Genomic DNA, 22,395 nt, shown 5'->3' with positions numbered 1-22,395 from the left:
ATAGGCTGAGAGAGTTGGGGTCGTTCAGCCTGGAGAAGAGAAGGATCCAGGGAGAGCTTATAGCAGCTTTCCAGTACCTGAAGGGTGCCTACAAGAAAGCTGGAGAGGGCTTTTTTACGGGGACATGTAGTGATCAGACGAGGGGTAAAGGCTTCAAACTCGAAGACAGGAGATTTAGATTAGATATTAGGAAGAAATTTTTGACTCTGAGGGTGGTGAGGCAATGGAGCAAGCGTCCCAGTGAAGTTGTGGAGGCTCCATCCCTGGAGGTGTTCAAGGCCAGGTTGGATGGGGCTTTGAGAGACCAGGTCCAGCGGAAGGTGTCCTTGCCCATGGCAGGGGGCTTGGAAGTAGACGATCTTTAAGGTCCCTTGAACCCAAACCATTCCGTGATTCTAAGAACAATGTTTGAATGGACTGTCCATGCCCCCTCTAACACTTGGCACAGAGTGAGTCGCACTCGGAGGTGTTGACCACTCTTATGGTGTGTCTCCCCTGCTCTGCATGTGTCTGAGACGTCCCACAGCATGAGGAATGGACACCATGTCCTGGTTTGAGGTAAAACAGGACCAATTTTGTTCAGTACCTTTACTTCTTAGCCGGGCCTCTTCTAACTACTGAAATTAACTGCATATTGTGCAGACAGTGTTTGCTCTCTCAGAGTGATCAGACCTATGTTTACAGCTGATGCCCAGGCACGGTGTGCAGAGAGGCTCTTGCTTATACTTATCGCTATAACACCCACGGGCAGTGAACTTTGGTAATTGCCCCGTTGGAGGGTTGGAAGTGGAAAAGCACAGAGGGGTCACACCTGTGAGGCTGAGCGGACAGGACAGGTGACCCAAAACTGACCAACGGGGTATTCCATCCCATCTGCGTCATGCTCAGTATAAAAGCTGAGGGATCAAAGGGTCAGCTCTCTTTCTTCAATGGCCGACGTCTGAGGAGGACTCTGTCTGTTTGTCTGCCTGTGATCCCGATCCTGAATCCTTTTCATTGGTTCCAAGTGACAGGACGAGGGGTAAAGGGTACAAGTTAGTACACAGGATGTTCCATTCAAATACACAGAAAAACTTCTTTACGGTGAGGGTGACAGAGCACTGGCACAGGCTGCCCAGGGAGGTGGTGGAGTCCCCTTCTCTGGAGATTTTCAAGACCCGTCTGGATGCAGTCCTGAGTAATGTGCTCTAGGCAATCCTGCTTTAGCAGGGGAGTTGGACTAGATGATCTCTAGAGGTCCCTTCCAACTCTGAAAATTCTGTGATTCTGTGATTCTGTGAAAGTGAGAAAAACATGCAACAAGATGAGAAGACTTGAACGGGTAAAGCAAACACCGTGCCCGCAAGGACAGGAAAGTAGGGAATTCATTCACTGCTTCCCATCGACGGGCAGATATGGTGCCATCTCCAGGAAAGCGGGGCTTCATCATGTGTAATGGTGACTTGGCAAGACAAATCCCATCGCTCTGAAGGTTATTCCTTTCCTCCTTCTTGGCCCAGCTTTTATTGCTGAGCACGATGCCCTGTGGTACGGAAAATCCCTTTGGTCAGTTGGGCTCAGCTGTCCCAGCTGTGTCTCCTCCCAGCTTCTTGTGCACCCCCAGCCTACTCACTGGTGGGGTGGGGTGAGGAGCAAAAAAGGCCTCGGGGCAGTGCAACCACTGCTCAGCAATGACTAAAACATCAAGGGATTATCAACACGCAAGTTACTAGGAAGATACTTAACTCTTTCTCATAAGAACTCACTTGTAGAAAGGCAGCCTCATTAGAGGTAGCTTGTCCTGAGCGTGTGATTGCAGAGTGTGTGTTATTGTTTAGGAAATCTGATTATGCTTTACTTTTCTTTTCTTACAAACAGGAAAAGTTCTCCTGCGCCTGGGTGCAGCCAGGGCTCTGAGGAGCGCAGGTGGGAGATGGGGCAATGGAGCTGTGACATCCAGCTGCAGACTTCAGTGGAGAAGTCTGATGCAAGGACCAGGGGTGTCAGTCCCAGGTGGCCAATGTCAGAAATGGGGAGGGTGGGGAGGTGAGGAGCAAAGCTGTCCTACAGTGTCAGACCTCCATGGACTGCTTCTCCTCCCTATCCAGACCCCCTGAAGGGACACCCTGTATCCAGAACAATCAGAGAATGCTTCTATCCTAATCATAAGTGATAATCGGGAGTAATACATTATATCCTTTAAAATAAAAAAGACATTTTTCTTAGGTGCGCTTTGAAATCTCCTCCTTAACTACACTCTGAAACCTCTCTAATTGGCTGTACAAGTCTTGAAGATTTGAAGAAAAGTACAAGAACGATGAACACCTTGTTAGAGCTTTCTGTCTTTTAATGAGCCCCACGTGTATTTGGTGCTGAGTCCATGAGCCTCAGGCACTGAGAGAAGACTGAACAAAGTGCTCCAGAAGTCCAAGTCAGAAGCAAAGTACCTTGAAGCCTTGATTGGCCCCACTGAGGGTCGTTACTGCCAAAGCCTCCCCAGGGACTCGTTAGAGGAGATAACTGGAGGCTGTGGCTGCAGGTAGGCAAAGGCACTGTGCAGGTGGCTGTAATGCTGAGGAACCCCTTGGTTTGGTTGATGCAGCAGAAAGGCCAACCCCTGACCCCCAGGCCCTGGGAAGGCAGGTCCTGCCCCTCACTGGTGGCTCAGGGCTCTTCCTGGTGGCCGTGGGGTGTGAGGGTGAGTGAGGCCGAGTGTAGGAAAATTCTGTGACACCTCCTGCCCTCCCAAAAAGGGGCAAGGACAGAACAAAATCCAGAGTCCCAAAAGAATCACAGAATCATTTAAAATTGCAAAAGACCTTTAAGATCATAGAGTCCAACTGTAAACCTAACACTGCCAAGTCCACCACTAAACCATGTCCCTGTGTGCCACATCTGCACATCCATTAAATACCTCCAGGGATGGTGACTCAACCACTTCCCTGGGCCACCTGTTCCAGAGCTCGAAAGCCCTTTAGCTGAAGAAATTTTTTCCTAATACGCAATGTAAATCTCCCCTGGAGAAACTTGAGGCTATTTCCTCAAGTCCTCTCTCTCATTACTTGGGAGAAGAGACCAACCCCCAACTTGCTACAACGTCCTTTCAGGGAACTGTAGAGAGCGAGTAAGTCTCCCCTCACCCTCCTCTTCTCCAGGCTAAACAACCCCTGTTCCCTCAGCCGCTCCCCACAAGACTTGTCCTCCAGACCCCTCACCAGCTTCGTTGCCCTTCTGTGGACACACTCCAACACCTCAATGTCTTCCTTGTACTGAGGGGCCCAAAACTGAACACAGTACTCGAGGTGGGGCCTCACCAGTGCAGAGTACAGGGGGACGATCACTTTCCTAGTCCTGCTCACCACACTTTTACTGGTACAAGCCCGGATGCTGTGGGCCTTCATGGCCACCTGGGCACACTGCCAGCTCATATTCAGCCACCAACACCCCCAGGTCCTTTTCTGCTGCGCATCTTTCCAGCCACTCTGCCCCAAGCATGTAGCGCTGCGTGAGGTTGTTGTGACCCAAGGGCAGGACCCGGCACTTGGCGTTGTTGAACCCCACACCATTTGCCTCGGCCCATGGATCCAGCTTGTCCAGATCCCTCTGCAGAGCCTTCCGACACTCAGGCAGATCAACACTCCCACCTTAATTGGTGTCATCTGCGAACTTACTGAGGGGGCACTCCACCCCCTTGTCTAGATCGATGATAAAGATATTAAAGACAACCGGTCCCACTACTGAGCCCTGGGGAACATCACTTGTGACCGGCCGCCAAATGGATTGAACTCCATTCAGCACCACTCTTTGGTCCCGGCCGTCCAGCCAGTGTTTTACCCAGCAGAGTGTACACCTGTCCAAGCCATGAGCAGCCAGTTTCTCCAGGAGAACGCTGTGGGAAAAAGTGTCAAAGGCTTTAATGAAGCGCAGGTAAACAACATCCACAGCCTTTTCCTCATCCACTAAGCTGGTCACCTTGTCATAGAAGGAGGTCAGGTTTCTCAGGCAGGTCTTGCCTTTCATAAACTCATGCTGGCTGGGTCTGATCGCCTGGTTGTCCTGTATGTGCTGCATGATGGAACTCAGGATGATCTCCTCCGTAACCTTCCCCAGCACCGAGGTCGGACTGATAGGCCTGTAATTCCCCAGGTCCTCCTTCTGGTCCTTCTTGTAGATGGGCGCCACGTTTGTTATCTTCCAGTCAACTGGGACCACCCCAGTTAGCCAGGAATGCTGATAGATGATGGAAAGTGGCTTGCTGAGCACTCCTGCCAGTTCCCTCAGTACCCTTGGGTGGATCTCATGCGGCACCATAGACTTGTATATTTCTAAGTGATGTAGCAGGTTCCTCACCATTTCCCCTTAGATTGCGGGGCTTCATTCTGCTCCCCAACCCTGTCTTCCAGCTCAGGGGTCTGGGTACCCAGAGAGCAACTGGTCTTACTCTTAAAGACTGAGGCAAAGAAGGCATTAAGTATGTCAGCCTTTTCCTTATCCCTGGTCACCGTCTTTCCCTCCACATCCAATAAAGGATGGAGATTCTTCTTAGCCCTCCTTTTCTTGATGATGTATTTACAGAAACATTTTTCATTGTCTTTTATGGCATGGCCAGATTAATTTCTAGTTGGGTTTTAGCCCTTCTACTTTTCTCCCTGCATAACCTCATGACATCCTTGCAGTCCAACTGAGTTGCCTGCCACTTCTTCCAACTGTCATAAACCCCTTTTTCCCCCTCAGTTCCAGCCAAAGCTCTCTGTTCAGCCAGGTCTTCTTCACTGATGGCTCGTCTTTCAGCACATGGTGACAGCCTGCTCCCGTGCCTTTAAAAGTTCCTTCTTGATGAATGTCCAGCCTTCCTGGACTCCTTTGCCCTTCAGGACTTTCTCCCAAGGGACTCTGTTAACCAGACCCCTAAACAGGCCAAAGCCCACCCTCCTGAAGTCCCAGGTGGCAGTTCTGCTGACCCTCCTCCTGACTTCTCCAAGAATTGAAAATTCTGTCATTTCATGATCACTCTGCCCAAGACGGCCTCCAGTCCTCACATCCCCCACAAGCCCTTCTCTGTTGGCAAACAACAGGTCCAGCGGGGTGCTTCCCTCCTCTGCTCCCTCCCCAGCTGTGTCAGGAAGTTATCATCAACACACTCCAGGAACCTCCTGGGCTGCTTCCTCTCCACTCTATTGCATTTCCAGCAGACATCCAGTAAGTTGAAGTCCCCCACGAGGACAAGGGCTGACTATTGTGACACTTGTCCCAGCTGCTTCTAGAATATTTCATCTGTCTCTTCATCCTGGTTGGGTGGTCTATAACAGACTCCCACCATGACATCTGCCTTCTTGGCCTTTATTTAACACTTCCCAGTACAGAAAGGGTCCTGTCCAGTACAAAGTGGATTATTTTAACGTGTCCCAGTATAGACTGGGCCCCATCCCAGTATCAGTGGGATCCCCTGATCCCCTCAGAATGCAGACTGGGCACCATCCAAGTACAAACTGCATCTCCTGGCAACCTCCCAGCACAGACTGGGCCCTTTCAAGTACAAATTGGATCCCTTTGAACCAAGCCCAAGAAGACTGGGCCTCGTCCCTGTACAAACTGGACCCCCAGCTCTGTCCCAGTACAGACTGAGCCTTCTCCCAGTATAAACTGCATCCCTTTAACCCCTCCCATGACATACTGGGCCCCTGTCCCACTAGAAAGTGGATCTCCTCAACCCCTCCCAGTAGAGACTGGGCCCTGACCCAGTATGAAGTGGATCCCCTCAACCTCTGCCAGTACAGATGGGGCCCTCTCCTAGTACAAACTGGATCACTCATCCCTTCTTAGTAAAAACTAGTTCCTGTCCCAGTACAAATTCCACCACCTCATCCCCTCCACACAGAAACTGGGTCAGGTGCCAGTACAAACTGGATCCCATGGCCCCCTCCCTGTAACCCCTGGGCCCCATTCCATGAGGAACTTTACCTCTTTAAAACCTCCCGGTATACACTGCGCCCTTCCCAGTACACACCAAATCCCTTAACCCCTCCCACTACAGACTGGTCCCCGTGGCAGTACGAACTAGATGCTGTGGCCCCCTCCCAGTACAGACTGGGTCCCCTCCTGGTACAAACTGGATCCCGTGCTCTCCTCCCAGTACAGAACTGACTGTCAACAAATAGAGATTATTCCATTTAACCCCTCCAAGTACAGACTGGGTTCTGTCCCTTTATAAACTGGATCCCTTAAACACCTGACAGTAAAGACTGGGCTCCGTCCAAATAGAAACTGGATCCCTTTAACCCCTCCCAGTACAGACTGGGCCAATGCCAAGTCCAAAATGGACTCCCCGGTCCCCACCCACTACCAACTGGCCACCTCCAATACAATCTGGATCCTCTAACTTATGCCAGGACAGACTGGGCCCTGTCCCAGTCCAAACTGCATCCCCTGATTCCCTCCCAGTACAGAAGGGGCCTTGTCCCAGTATGAAGAGAATGGCTTTAATTCCTCCCAGCGGAGAAAGAGCCTCTTCCTAGTCCAAAGTGGATCCCAGCCCAGCTCCCAGTGCAGACTGCTCTGTGTACCAGTACAAAATGGATTGCTTTAACACTGCCCTGTACAGACTGGGCCTCATCTCAGTACAGACTGGATCCCCCAGTTTCCTCACAGTACAGACTGGGCCCTCCCCACGTAGAAACGGGATCCTCTGAGCCAATCCCAGCAGAGTCTGGGCCTCGTCTCAGTACAAACAGACTGGGCCCTGTCCCAGTACAAACTTTATGCCTTTAGACCCTCCCAGGGTACACTGGGCCACCCTCCCAGTCCAAACTGGAGCCCCTGGCCCTTTCCCACTACAGTCTGGGCTCTGTCACAGTACAAACTGGGTTGCTTTAACCCCTGCCAGTACAAACTTGGCCCCTCCCACTACAAACTAGTCCTCTTTAACCCCTCCAAGTACAGGCTGAGCATGCTTCCAGTATAAACTGCATCCTCTCATCCCCTCCCAGTACGACTGGGCATTGTGCCATTTCAAACTGGATTTCATTAAACCCTTCCAGTACAGACTTGGTCCCCTCCCAGTAAAAACGGGCTCTGTTTAGCATCATGGAATGGTCTGGGTTGGAAGGGACCATTAAAGGCCATCTAGTGCAAACCCCCTGCCATGAGCAGGGACACCTTCAACTGGATGAGCTGTCTCCAAGCCCCGGCCAACCTGGCCTGGAATGTTTCCAGGGATGGGGCATCTACTGTCTCTCTGGGCAACCTGTGATGGTGTCTCACCATCCTCATTGTTAAAAGGTTCTTTATATCGAGTGTAAATTTCCCCCCTTTTACTTTAAAGCCCTCACCCTTTGTCCTATCGCAACAGGCCCTGCTAAAAACTCTGTCCCCAGCTCTCCTGTAGGTCCCCTTTAGGTACTGGAAGGCCACAATAAGGTCTCCCCAGAGCCCTCTCTTCTCCAGGCTGAACAACCCCAACTCTCTCAACCTTTCCTCACAGCAGAGGTGCTCCAGCCCTCAGAGCATCTTTGTGGCCTCCTCTGGACGCACTCCAATAGGTCCATGTCTGTCCTGTGCTGAGGGCTCCAGAGCTGGAGCAGCACTCCAGGTGGGGTCTCACCAAAGCAGAGCAGAGGGGCAGAATCCCCTCCCTCGACCTGCTGGTGATGCTTCTTTTCATAGAATCATAGAATCATAGAATCAGTGAGGTTGGAAGGGACCTTTAAGATCATCAAGTCCAACCATTAACCTACCCTGATAAAAAACACCACCACTCCTAAACCATGTCCCTAAGCACCTCATCTACCCTTTTCTTAAACACCTCCAGGGATGGTGAATCCACTACCTCTCTGGGCAGCTTATTCCAATGTTTAATAACCCTTTCAGTGAAAAAATGCTTCCTAACATCTAATCTAAACCTGCCCTGACATAACTTGAACCCATTTCCTCTTGTCCTATCACTTGTCGCCAGGGAGAAGAGGTCAGCTCCCATCTCTCTAAAACCTCCTTTCAGGTAGTTGTAGAGGGTGATAAGGTCTCCCCTCAGCCTCCTCTTCTCCAGGCTAAACAACCCCAGATCCCTCAGTCGTTCCTCATAAGGTTTGTCCTCCAGACCCTTCACCAGCTTTGTAGCCCTTCTCTGGACACGCTCCAACACCTCAATGTCCTTCTTGTAGTGAGGGGCCCAAAACTGAACACAGTACTCGAGGTGAGGCCTCACCAGTGCCGAGTACAGGGGGATGATGACTTCCCTAGTCCGGCTCACCACACTATTCCTGATGCAGGCCAGGATGGTGTTGGCCTTCTTGGCTGCCTGGGCACACTGCTGGCTCATGCTCAGCCGGCTGTCCACCAACACCCTCAGGTCCTTTTCTGCCAGGCAGCTTTCGAGCCACTCCGCCCCCAGTCTGTAGCGCTGCATGGGGCTGTTGTGACCCAAGTGCAGGACCCGACACTTGGCCTTGTTGAACCTCATACCATTGGCCTCAGCCCATCTGTCCAGCCTGTCCAGATCCCTCTGCAGAGCCAATCTACCCTCAAGCAGATCAACACGCCCCCCCAGTTTAGTGTCGTCTGCGAACTTACTGAGGGAGCACTCGATCCCCTCATCCAGATCGTTGATAAAGATATTAAAGAGAACGGGCCCCAGCACCGATCCCTGGGGGACACCACTCGTCACTGGACACCAACTGGATTTAACTCCATTTACCACCACTCTCTGGACACGGCCATCCAGCCAGTTTTTTACCCAACGAAGAGTATACCTGTCCAGGCCATGAGCAGCCAGTTTCTCCAGGAGAATTCTATGGGAAACGGTGTCAAAAGCCTTGCAAAAATCCAGGTAGACAACATCCACAGCTTTTCCCTTGTCCAGCAAGTGGGTCACCTTGTCATAGAAGGAGATCAGGTTTGACAGGCATGACCTGCCTTTCACAAAGCCATGCTGACTGGGCCTGATCACCCTGTTCTCTTGCATGTGCCGTGTGATGGCACTGAGGATGATCTGCTCCTGCTTCTTTTGATGCAGCCCAGGATACCGTTGGCTTTGTGATCTGCGAGCGCACATTGCCAGCTCATGTCCAGCTTTTCATCCCCCAGTATACCCAAGTCCTTCTCGGCAGGGCTGCTCTCCATCCCTTCATCCCCCAGGTTGTACTGATATCAGGGATTGCCCCGACCCAGGTGCAGGACCCTTCACTTGGCCCTGTTGAACCTCATGCTGTTCATACGGGCCCACTTCTTGAGCCTTTCCCGGTCCCTCTGGATGACATCCTGACCCTTGGGTGTGTCAACTGCAAAATTCAGCGTGATGTCATCAGCATACTTGCTGAGAGTGCACTCGATCCCACTGCCTATGTCACTGATGAAGATATTGAACAGTACTGGTCCCAGTATGGACCCCTGAGGGTCACCACTTGTCACCACTCTCCATCTGGATGTGAGGCCGTTGACCACTACTGGATGGGACCATCCAACCAGTTCCTTCCACGGAACAATCCACCCTTCAAATCCACGTCTCTCCAGTTTCACAGAATCACAGAGTGGTCAGGGTTGGAAGGGACTTCTGGAGATCATCTAGTCCAAGCCCCCTCCCAGAGCAGGGTCACCTACAGCAGTTTCACAGGATGGCATCCAGGCGGGTTTGGAATGTCTCCAGAGTGGGAGATTCCCCCACCTCTCTGGGCAGCCTGTGCCAGTGCTCTGCCACCCTCAAAGGAAAGAAGTTACTCCTCATGTTAAGATGGAACTTCCTACATTCAAGTTTGTGCCTGTTCCCTATAGTCCTATCACTGGGCACCACTGACAAAACTGTTCCCACCCCCCTGGCACCCTCCCTTTAAGTATATATAAGCATAGATAGGGTCCCCCCTCAGTCTCCTTTTCTCCAGTCCCTCAGCCTTTCCTCATAAGACAGATGTTCCAATCCCCTTATCATCTTCGTAGCCCTTTGCTGGACCCTCTCCAGCAGTTCCCTGTCTTTCTTGAACTGGGGAGCCCAGAACTGGACACAGTACTCCAGATGAGGTCTCACCAGGGCAGAGTAGAGGGGGAGGATGACCTCCCTCGACCTGCTGGCCACACTCTGCTTGATGCACCCCAGCATGCCATTGGCCTTCTCAGCCAACAAGACACATTGCTGGCTCATGGGCATCCTGTTGTCCACTGGGACATGCTGCTGCATGTTCCCCCAAAATCTTCCTTCCTTCCAGCTGGACAAGCCCAGCTTTTTCAGCTTCTTCTCACAGCACAAGTGCTCCAACCCTGACCACCTTGGTGGCCCTCCACTGAACGGGATCCAGTTTACCAGTGTCTCTCACGCTTTGCAGGGGGTCAGAACCTAGATGAGTATTCTGGATCCTTTCTCAAATGTGCTGAGCCCAGGGCGGTAATCACTCCCACTGGCTGTGCTCCTGCTCATACCACCCAGGATGCTTTTGGCCTTTGCTGATGGCTCCATATTTTGCCTAATGAAACCAAAGGACCACCAGAGCCTTTCCTGCAGTGCTGATACCAACCTAGGCAGTCCCTGCCCTCTGTCACTTCAGGCCCTTAGTCAAGCTCAGCAAAAGAACTTCAGATCTGTCCTTGTTGGATAACATGATGTTACTAGTGGCCTGTCCTTCAAGCCTGTCTATGTCCCTTGGGATGGCAACCCTGCCCTCTAATATAGTGTCTGCTCTCCTCAATGAGCTGTCAGCTACAAATGGTATAAAAAATGCATTTTCTCATCTCCTTTGGGTAATTAAAAGCCCTTGAAACATGGTGGAACCCGACTAGATACATCCCTCTGGGCAGAACACTATGCGTTCACCAAGTTCCTTCAAGCCCGAGTACTGATCTCAGTTATTACCCATCTACTTATGCACCCAATCAGACCATAATGTCCTAACTGGACACAAGAATACTGTGCAGAATGAGGCTGATAGCATAGTGTTTGGCGCAGAGTCTAGTTGGAGGCCTGTACGTAGCAGTGCTCCCCAGGGGTCAGTACTGGCCAGTCTTGTTCAACATGTTAATCAACATCCTGGATGAGGGCACAGAGTGTACCCTCAGCAAGTTTGCTGACATCTGTTGGAAGGGTAACACAGCAGGGCATAGGCAGTGCAGGAGGTTCTTGGATTGTATTGACAACGTCTTTCTCCCAGTGGTAGAGGAGCAAACAAGGAGAGGAGCTCTGCTGGACCTTGTCCTTACCAACAAGGAGGGGCTGGTAGGCAGTGTCAAGCTCAAGGGCAGCCTGGGCTGCCATGACCATGAAATGGTCGAGTTTGAGATCGTCAAGGCAGCGAGGAAGGTGCGCAGCAAGCTGACCACCCTGGGCTTTAGCAGAGCTGACTGTGTCTTCTTGAAGAATCTGCTTGGTATAGTGCCATGGGATGAAGCGCTGGAGGGAAGAAGGGCCCAAGTAAGCCAGTTAATATTCAAGGCTCACCTTCTCCAAGCTCAGGAGTCATGCATCCCTACAAAGAAGAAGGCAGGCAGAAAAGCCAGGAGGCCTGCATGGATGAACAAGGAGCTCCTGGACATGCTCACGAGTGAAAAGGAGGCCTATAGGGAGTGGAAACAGGGGCGGGAAGCCTGGGAGGAATACAGAGAAATTGTTCAAGCAGCCCCGGATCAGGTTAGGCAAGCTAAAGCCCAGATTGAACTAAATCTGGCCAGGGGCATCAAGACAAACAAAAATCCTTCTTTAAGTATGTCAGCGAGAAAAGAAAGACTAGGGAAGATGTGGGCCCTCTCCAGAAGGAAATGCAAGAACTGGTCACCCGGGACAGAGACAAAGCTGAGGTCCTCAATGACTTTTTTGCCTCAGTCTTCACTGGCAAAGACTGCAGCCGCACTGCCCATGATGCAGAGGGCAAAGGCAAGGAGCTGGAAAATGAAGAACTGCCCACTGTAGGTGAAGATCATGTATAAACCACCTGAGGAACCTGAAGATGCACAAGTCCATGGGACCTGATGAGACACATCCGCGGGTCCTGAGGGAACTGGCAGACAAAGTTGCTAAGCCACTGTCCCTCATATTTGAGAAGTCGTGGCAGTCTGGTGAGGTTCCTGCTGACTGGCCAAGGGGAAACATAAGCCCTGTTTTCAAAAAGGGAAATAAGGAAGACCTGGGGGACTACAGGCCAGTCAGTCTCACCCCTGTGCCTGGCCCGATCATGGAGCAGATCCTCCTGGAAACTCTGCTGAGGCACATAGAAAATAAGGAGGTGATAGGTAGCATCCAGCATGGCTTCACCAAGGGCAAGTCATGCCTGACAAAATTTGGTGCCCTTCTATGAATGCGTTACAGTGGTACTGGACAAGGGAAAAGCAACTGATGTCACCTGCCTGGACTTGTGCAAAGCCTTTGACATTGTCCCACACGATATTCTGGTCTCTAAATTGAAGAGACATGGATTCGACAGGTGGACCACTTGGTGGATAAAGAACTGGCTGGACGGTCACACGCAAAGTGTTGTGGTCAACGGCTCGATGTCCAAGTGGCGAGCAGTGATGAGTTGCATTCCTCAGGGGTTGGTACTGGGACAATATCTTTGTTGGTGACATGGACCGTGTGATCGAGCGCACCCTCAGCAAGTTTGCTGATGATACCAAGCTGTGTGGTGAGGTAGACACACTGGAGGGAAGGGATACCATTCAGAGGGACCTGGACAGCCTGGAGAGGTGGGCCCATGCCAACCTCATGAAGTTCAACAAGGCCAAGTGCAAGGTCCTACGTCTGGGTTGGGGCAATCCCAAGCACAAATCCAGGCTGGGCAGAGAATGGCTGGAAGCAGTCCTGAGGAGAAGGACCTGGGGGTGCCGATTGATGAGAAGATCGAAATGAGCTGTCAATGCGTGCTTGCAGCTCAGAAAGCCAACCGCATCCTGGGCTGCATCAGAAGCAGCGTGGCCAGCAGGTCAAGGGAACTGCTCTGGTGAGAGCCCACCTAGACTACTGCATCCAGCTCTGGAGCCCCCAACAGAGGAAAGACATGGACCTGTCAGAGCGGGTCCAGAGGAGGGACACAAAGTTGATCCAAGGGCTGGAGCACCTCTCCTCTGAGGACAGGCTGAAAGAGTTGGGGTTGTTCAGCCTGCAGAAGAGAAGGCTCCAGGGGGACCTCATTGTGACTTTGCAGTACTTAAAGGGGGTCTACGGGAAAGCCTGGGAGGGACTTTTTACAAGGGCATGTAGTGATATGACCAGGAGGTATGGTTTTAAACTGGAAGAGGGGAAATTTAGATTAGATATTCAGAAGAAATTTTTCATTTCAATGGTGGTAAGGCACTGGCCCAGGTTCCCCGGAGAAGCTATGGTTACCCCATCCCTGGAGGTGTTTAAAGCCAGGCTGGATGGGACTTTGAGCAACCTGGTGTAGTGGGACATGTCCCTGCCAAGGGCAGGGGGGTTGGAACTGGATGATCTTCAAGGTCCCTTCCCGCCTAAGCCATTCTATGATTCTATGATTCGGCTTTCCAGGAGAGACAGGCAGGAAGGATCTGGGGTGGGGTTCACTGAAAGTGAAGAGGTTTACTGGATGTATGGAGCTACTCTGTGGACCAGGTGAAAAGTTTGACGAGCCCCTGTAAGGGAAGGTCAGAGGAGAGGCTAGCAGAAGTGGCCTCTCATAGTGGGAGTTCAGGAACCTGCAGGCAGGGTGAGGAAGTGGGCATAGCCTTTGCTCAGCATGCCAAGGAAGTCTCTGGCTGTAGAAGCCCGAGTCTCCCTGGGGACTGCAGTGCCCCGGGCATTTTCTGGAAGGGGAATACGGCAGCGTGCACACTGCAGGCAGTTTCTGGAATGTCTGAGGACAACACCTTAGCACAGCAACCAGATGGGTCAACAGGGGTAATACAAACCCGGATCTCATCCTTGCAAGCAAAGAAGAGCTGGTGCGGGATGTGAAGATTGGCTGTCATGACCCCGAAACAGGGGGGTCCCAGGTCCCGAGGGGAGGGAGGGACAAGAATAGAAGACTGCAGATGCTGGGCATTAGAGAGCAGACTTGGGACTGTTCTGGGCAGTTTTAGTGGGGATCCAATCAGCAGCATCACTGAAGGACAGCAGAGCTCACTACAGCTGGTCTTCAAGGACAGCATCTTCCAAGCATTTGTCTGTATCAAAACCCAGTTGAAAGCTGAGGGCAAATTCAAGGGAATCATAATGATCTTTGCCTACCTCAGGAGCAATTAAAGAAGAAAACAAAGATATTGACTGGACACTGCTGAATTGAGTAGGAGCCAGCGTAGATAGAACTGAGATACTCCATGTGTGTCTTGCCTCTGATTTCACCAGCAAGGTCTCCCAGGCCTTGGTGCCTCAAGGCAAGACTCTGGAGGAGAAGAGCCAGGGCTGGATGGGAATCAAATCAAAGGTGATTTGGGCAAAGTCAACCAGTACCAGTATGTGGGAAAAGAGGTAGCATGCAAGGGTGCTGAGAAAGGAAGAGAATGTCACAGTGAGGCCACTCTCTATCATCTTGGAAAGGTCCTGGAGGCTGGGGGACTCCATGACAACTGCAAAAAGCAACGTGGCATGCATCTTTCCAAAAGATCCAGAGGATGAGCTGCAGAGCTGAGGCTGCTTAGCTTCACTTTAGATGAGTGTCCTGGTGTGAGGTAAAAGAGAACCAATTTTGTTCAGTAACTTCGCTTCTTAGCTGGGCCTCTTCTAACTACTGAAATTAACTGCATATTGTGCAGACAATGTTCACTCTCTCAGAGTGATCAGACCAATTGTTTATAGCTGATGCCCAGGCATGGTATGCAGAGAGGCTCCTGCTTATACTCATTGCTCTAACACGCAAGGCCAACCAACTTTGTTATATGCCACGTTGGAGGGTCGGAAGCGGAAAAGCATAGTGGGGTCCCACCTGCAGGGAGGAGCGGACAGGACAGGTGACCCAAAACTGACCAACAGGGTATTCCATCCCATCTGCCTCATGCTCAGTATAAAAGCTGAGGGATCAAAGGGTCACGGGCTCTTCCTTCAATGGCCGACGTCTGAGGAGGACTCTGTTCGTCTACCTGTGATCCCGATCCTGAATCCAGATCTGGAATCCAGTTCCCGTCCGTCACTGAGTCCAGCCTGGGACTGCCCCAGTGCCAGCCGGTGACATGACTGTCATCTCGGGAGCTTGATACGGTTTTATATATATTTTTCATTATTTCTTTTTATGTTATTAATATTTCATTAAAGTAGTTTAGTTTCTTCTAAACTCGTAAGTCTCTTTTTCCTCCTCTGCCTCTCTCTTTGTAGAGGGGTAGAGGGGAGCATCTGTCGGTCCCGTCTGGGGTCCCTCGGGTCCCCAGTGGTGGATTTGGCCTAAACCACGACAATGAGGAACATGTCCCAGGTCATGTCCCCTTGGATTGCTTTTCTGTGTGCCTGGAAGAGAAGGTGACTGGATGAACTCGGGCAATATGTGGATCAGTTGCCATCTAGCACTGACCCTCTCAAAGAAAGGGATGTCAGGAGGGAAGCGCTAGCAGGTGGGGGCAATGTTGGATAGCAAAGAAATAAAAGCAGGATCTATCCAGTTTACCCAAACTTCATTGCTCCCGGCGCCATTTAGATGTGAAACGTCCTGATAGAAACATGTTCTCGGAACACACTTTCTGCATTCAGTTTGTTGGAGGAAATGTGGTTTTGCAGATGGCTGCACAAATCTCTACGTACATAGGAGCAGAGAAAGTATGATCTTGCTGGTCTGTGTCTTATGAAAAACATGAGAATGTACAGACCAACATCAAAGTTCTCAAGAGGAGGGCTTCTTACACACACCTTACACCAAGGCCTTTTCCACACGTGTTTCAACTTCTCCATTTAGCTGTGAAATGGAGATGTAAATAAGATAACAATTTGTCCCCTTCCTCTCCCTCATTATATGTTCTATAGGTCAGAGCAGAGTTGTGCTGGACCTCAGCCAAGGTACGAGGACCACACTCAGATGTGCAACAAAGAAAGCCGGTGCCAAGTGCCCAAGGTCCTATGCAAGGCAAAGGTTTTGTTCAGAGCACACAGGGGTGGATGGCAGATGGCAATGGAAAGAGGAATTGAGGTGACCCGAAGGAGAGCAAACCCTCATGACCAGAGAGAAGCAGGGCTGGGCTGTGCAGCCCTGGCAGGAGAAGGCTTTGCTCTCTGGGACGTCTCTGCAGGCCTGCAGGGCCTGTGGTGCAGGGGAAGCTGATCTCCAGGAAGGACGCAGTGCTTTGGAAAATGTCCTCAGCGATGGACATCCCGTGATCCAAGAACATGGGGTAAATCATTGCTCTGTTCCATGATTGCATCATCAAAGGGATGACTAAAGGCTGTAGGAGAAGCACTGCCTACATCTGCTGGATGGAGATGGGACAGGACTTGCCTCACTGCAGCTGCCTCAAAAAAAGCACTGAATGTCCCAGAGGTTCTCTTGGGGTGTGTTACACAGCTGGTCTGAATGGCGATCATGTTCCTGCAGGTCTTGTGCTGTCCCTGCTGGCTGCATGCGGCTGTGCAGGAGAGCCCTGGCACCTCCCGTAGCGCCACAGGGTGTAGGTCACCTTCCAATGGAGCAGCTGCCCTGAATGAGGTTGGGCACTGTAGGGGTGTCTGTGAGAAACGGGCCATGGGTGCCAAAGGAGATGAGGTAAAGACAGCTGGTGGAGGAGAGAGAGTGTCACCACCATGCCCCACCAGCCTCAAAATGATGACTCCAGACACTGCCCTGTCCCTCTTAATATTTCCATCAGTTACGAGCACGTGTCTTAGACCACCTCTGGCACCTCATGTGTCACCTGTGCTTTGCATGGGTACAGGAGGTACAGGAGACTCCTGCCTTTCACTGCCTGGGTGTGCTGTCTCCTAGTGGGGCAAGAAGACATAACTCTGTCTCCGAAAGGGGAAATGGCACTGCAGGGAAGAAGTTTCTCTGCCCAGCAGAGGGAGAAAAGATCAGTGATGACTTCAGCTTGTTTCCCAGGTGGTTCCCCTGGAGCCCCAGGGACATCTCTGAGGGAGCCCAGAGGGGACAGAGGCAGTGCCACCATGGGCTGGTCCTCTGCTGCCAAACTAGGCCGGGCTGCTGGTCCGGAGGGAGCTCCTGGCAAGCGGGCAGCGCTGCAGAGAGACAGCTCTGCCCAGAAGCAGGGCTGAGGGCAGTGCCTGCAGGCAGCGAGGGAAGAGAAGAGAAGAGAAGAGAAGAGAAGAGAAGAGAAGAGAAGAGAAGAGAAGAGAAGAGAAGAGAAGAGAAGAGAAGAGAAGAGAAGAGAAGAGAAGAGAAGAGAAGAGAAGAGAAGAGAAGAGGAGACGTAAAGGCAGTCTGGGGTGGGAGGACAGGAGAGAGCTCACCGGGGGACAAACCTTCACAGCCTTTCACATGGTAAGTCTCTGGCTGTGGGGCAATGCAGATGAGTTCCTGGCAGTGTCTCCTAGAGCTGGCACATGCCATGGCTGATAGGAGCTGTCAGGATGGCTGTCCTGGCTTGTCTGGTGTGGAGCAGGAGGATGTGCTTCAGAGCATGGATGTCCTGCTGCACCTTCAGAGAGACAATGACGGACAGCTGCCTTCTCCCAGGGATGGCTCCGGGGTTTGCAGATCGGTTTGCAGGCAGGGGTGGCCAGGGCTGTCCTTGCCAGCAGGGTCCCTGCACCTCGGGGGCTGTGTGCCGGGGCAGGGACTCTGCTGCCTGCCAGGGTCAGCTCTCCGCCTGCCCAAGGAGCTCCCCGCAGAGCTGTGGGGAGAAGCTGTGGGTAGAAGGAGTGACCCGAGCATGGTAGGGTAGGGATGAGCAGGTCAGGGCATGGTGCTTCTGTCCTCAAGAGAGTGAAGCACGGGTGAGCTCTACCTCATGATATTTTTCAGAGGACCTCTCGGGCAACACACCAACTCAGCAGCATCTTCCCCTTAGCAGCCACATCAGGTTTCCTGTGAACTGGTCTTTAGCCCTCACACACTCAGAGGTGCCCCTGGGCAGCGCCCCGTCCCTGGAGGTGTTTGCAGGCAGAGGTGGGCGCACAGCAGTGGGATGGGGTTTGTGAGCACTGAGCGGCAGCTGAGCCGGGGACAGGGGGACGGCTGCTGGCAGCAGAGACACGGGCAGGGAGTGAGAGGGAGCTGCTGCCTGAAACACTGGCGAGGGGCATGTGGGCCCGTCCGTGCTGTCCCTGCAGCACAGACACCTTCCCCTGGGCAGCTCCTGCCTGGTCTCCGTTCCCAGCCAGGGCACATCTCTGCCCTCCAGCCCACGGGGTCTCGGACACGCATTGACCCTGCAGCAGCCAGAGCCCAGCAAAGGACGAACCCCGGATTGCCGTCTGCCTAGCATGTCCCTCCTCCCTTGTCAGGAGAGTTGTGGCATTTCACTGCCGTCCCCTCCTGCCTGAGCTGCCCTTGTTCTCACCGTTGGATAAAGTAAGGATAAACTGAGTCAGTGCAGGGGGTGGGGGTTGCGGGTGACAGATTCAGCTCCCGTTCAGATGCCAACCCTTTGGGTCCTGCTCTGCAGTCGTGTCTGTGGGAGCAATGTGCCCAGGACTCCTCCAGGCAACTTCAGGGCATTAACTATTTCCCTGAGGAGTCCTGTGGGGCTGCAGGGTGCTCTCCAGAAGGGCACAGCTCTCCCATAGTATCTCTGTGCTCCCTCGGATCCACATGGAGAAGACATCTCGGTGCTCAGGCCATGGAAATGCTGCTGGGCAGCTGTACGTGGGCAGCTGCAATGATCCCTCCTGGTCCCAGTCTGGGAGGGGAGAGATGAGAAAAGGCAATGAGCCTGTATATCTCCCCTTTGAACCTGGATTCCTTTCTTCTCCGCAGTGTCCTGCTTCTTTTGATGGCAACACCTGAGAGGGATCCTCCTCCAGCTGCAAGCTGCCAGCACAGGGCAGTGGTAAAGGGGACTGATGGGCAGAGCTGCTCTCCTCTCTCTGCACTAAGGGACTCTCCCTTTGCCTCTCAGGACCCACAAGACTTCACCTGGAGTGCATTAGAAATGTCAGGGATTTCAGCCATCCCAAACCGCTCCGAAATGCGGCAGGTACAACCAGAACAAAACAGAGAAAACAAAATCCCCTCTCCTTTGCTGTGCAGTTGGGCAAATTGCCGACAACAACGCTGAAAAGCTCTTTGATATAACACGATTACATTTAATTGGAGATAGCCCTGCTGTCCTAGTTCCCTCTTGCTGCACAGCAAGGAGGACTCCTCCGGAGCCCATTGCAGAGTCCCTGCTCCCAGTGGCAGCTTCAGCCAGCAAAAGCCGGAGCTCAAGTGAGGGAGCTGCAGAGAGGTGCTCCTGAAAAGAGGGTCTGAATGTGGGGCTGCAAAGACATATGCCATCCATTTTGCTGAGAGAAGTCTGCTCTGACTCAGTACTGTCTTTTCCTCCTAAACAGATAGTCACAGTTAAGAATAAGAGATACCCAGGGGAAGCAAATGTCCAACAGCAGCTCCATCACCCACTTCCTCCTCCTGGCATTCGCAGACACACGGGAGCTGCAGCTCTTGACCTTCGGGCTCTTCCTGGGCATCTACCTGGCTGCCCTCTTGGGAAACGGCCTCATCATCACCACCATCGCCTGTGACCACCTCCTCCACACGCCCATGTACTTCTTCCTCCTCAACCTCTCTGTTCTTGATCTGGGCTGCATCTCCACCACCGTCCCCAAAGCCATGGCCAATTCCCTCTTGGACAGCAGGACCATCTCCTACCAAGGGTGTGCTACACAGGTCTTTTTCTTTTTCTTTTTCATATCAGCAGAGTTTTCTCTTCTCACCGTCATGGCCTATGACCGCTACATTGCCATCTGCCATCCCCTGCACTACGGGACGCTCCTGGGCAGCAGAGCTTGTGTCCACATGGCAGCAGCTGCCTGGGGTAGTGGGATTCTGAACGCTGTGCTGCACACAGCCAATACATTTTCACTGCCCCTCTGCCAGGGCAACGCCCTGCACCAGTTCTTCTGTGAAATCCCCCACATCCTCAAGCTGTCTTGCTCAGACTCCTATATCAGGGAAGCCGGGGTCCTTGTGGTCAGTGTCTGTCTGTTCTTTGAGTGTTTTGTTTTCATTGTGGTGTCCTATGTGCAGATCTTCAGAGCTGTGCTGCGAATCCCCTCGGAGCAGGGACGGCACAAAGCCTTTTCCACGTGCCTCCCTCACCTGATGGTTCTCTCCCTCGTTATCAGCACTGGCATGTTTGCCTACATGAAGCCCCCCTCCATCTCCTCACCATTCCTGGACCTGGTGGTGGCAGTGCTGTACTCGGTGGTGCCCCCAGCAGTGAACCCCCTCATCTACAGCATGAGGAACCAGGAGCTCAAAGAAGCATTGAAGAAAGTGGTTCAATGGCTTCACCTTCAGCAGCAGTAAGCTGCCCATGTCTCCTCACAGGCTGTCCCTACTGTGCTGGATAATAGAGAGGCCTTCAGTAAAAGTGTCATCACAGCATCAGAACTGCCTTCCTGAGGAGCATCTCTGTAATAACAGGGCAGCTCTCTCTGTTGCAGGAAAATTGACATAAACTAGGAAAATGAAACATAAAATGTCATTGTAATTGAAGCAACCAAGGACACCTGCTGCTGCTCAAGTCCTCTGTACTGCCCCAACCCTATTTAATAATTTACCTAATATGAAAATAGAGAAAGAGTAACTAGACATGATTTATCTATGATTCAGTTAAGGAACTACCACCAGACAATGTAGCATTGTTGAGAAGCAGGGGATTCCTGTCAAGAGAGTGATGAACTGTAGGTCAGGTCAGTGAACCCAGAAAACCTCTTGGAACTGCCAAGATCAGAGAAGTGGTAAAAGGTAATTCTGCCAGGGGGAGATCGCGACCACTGACTCACTGACCACCCACCCAAATGATTCCACCTACTCAAAAGAGAATAACGGAAGAAGAAGACAGAGTCTGTGCACTAATTTACATGGGAAGCAAAGAAATCTCAACCAATCCTTGAAGAGAATAACAATGAGTAACTGTGAATATATATATGAATTGTTTGAATATGTAAACATCAATGCATAGAAGTGGAGTCTTTTGAAGCTAAGTTGTGCTCCCGTTTTGGGCTGAGCACCCCATTTCCGCGCATTAATGGAATAAACTTGGAAATACCTCTGCTCTGTGTGTTATTGGCTTGCACACCGTGTAACAAACCCAGATTTGGGATATCAGGAGGGTGTCATACTGCAGTGAAATAGATCTAGTTTTGTCTTTGAGGCAGCAGCAGAAGGATGTGCAGTTCCGTGCAATGACATGGAGCTAAATAGAGGATTCAAATGAGTCTATGGGATGAGACATCTTTGGCATCTGAAGAGCATTAGGAGGGCTTTGGAAGAAGCTGCACAGGTTATGGGGAACTCACAGCCATTAGGAAAACCTCAGAAAACGACAGCCTTGTGTTTGAAGAAATAGTGAAGACACAGTCATCAGTAGAGCTTGGGACAGCATGGGGGCAGAGTGGGGTGGGGAAGCAGGGGTTGGCATCTGCATCTGTTCTGATGCTGGCATCATCTTCTCTGATCTTGGCATCTGCAGAGAAACAGCCACAGCCTGTGGGGCGTATGGCCCCTTTGTTGCGGCTGGGACCCCCCAACAGAACTGAAATCCTTTTCCTTTTGACTATGGCTGCGGTCTCTTCCACTGAGGCCCCTGAGAGCACTCCAGTTCCTTACATCAACGGGGCCTTGTTGCCTCCACCCCACCCTCCAGAGAGCCTGAGAGGTGTCCTACCACTGTCTTGCCCTTGGCATCACACACCCCTTCATCTCAGTGCTCCCAGGAAGAGCCCTGAGCTTCCCGTGTGGGAAAGGATCCCCATTCCCAGGGTGTGGGGGTCAGTGCTTGGACATCCCGCTTGATGAGACAGGTCAAGGGCTTTCACAACCACTTCCATGTTTGATTTTCAACCTGTAAGCAGTGCCTCTGACTTCCTGCTTCACCAGCCTCCAGGGACAGTCCCTTTTCTGGTCATTCCCTCCAAGGTCTTTTCAGGGGTGGCCCTCAGTGCAGCCCACTGACATGCTCAGAAACTTGGAGCTTTGCTGCTGCCTTTTACTTCTCAAGAGGCCAGTTCATTAACATGCAAAATGCCCTAACAAGCCAAGGCTCTGAGCATAATTTTCTTCATTTTACAATTCTTATTTGAGAGATTTCAGAAGTGAAATGATTTTAAAAATGAAAGAAAAGAAAAGAAAAAAGTTTCCTTTTTCTTCCACTTGTCTTTGTTTATCTGCATACGCATTAAGTGATATCAGCAATTTCCAAATGATATTGAAACTGGACCTCTCCAAATGGAGGGTGAATGTGTAGGTATTGAGGTTTGGGCTGGACTGGCCACTCAGGCAGAACGGCAGATGCTCTCCCCTACCGAGGAGAGGCAGGAGAGAGAGAAAGGGACTTATGAGTTTAGAAGGACCTAAACTCTGTTAATGAAATATTAATAATAAAATAAAAAGTCCA

At 51.6% G+C, this 22,395-nt stretch overlaps 1 protein-coding gene across 1 annotated transcript; it reads left to right on the top strand.

The window, feature by feature from the left end:
- Positions 1–19,367: 19,367 nt before the first annotated feature.
- Positions 19,368–20,303, top strand: LOC309685502 (olfactory receptor 14A16-like; the record flags this gene model as incomplete). The annotated part of the gene is made up of 1 exon (XM_082501263.1): positions 19,368–20,303. One exon carries the CDS (start codon positions 19,368–19,370, stop codon positions 20,301–20,303), a length of 936 nt encoding a protein of 311 aa, XP_082357389.1.
- Positions 20,304–22,395: the final 2,092 nt, after the last annotated feature.

Source organism: Vanellus vanellus (genome assembly GCF_965231255.1).
Source record: "Vanellus vanellus genome assembly, contig: HAP1_SCAFFOLD_76, whole genome shotgun sequence".
In the NCBI taxonomy this organism is placed as follows: Eukaryota; Metazoa; Chordata; class Aves; order Charadriiformes; family Charadriidae; genus Vanellus; species Vanellus vanellus.
The sequence above is the reverse complement of the archived record's forward strand: the minus strand, read 5'-3'. Positions and strand labels throughout refer to the sequence as shown.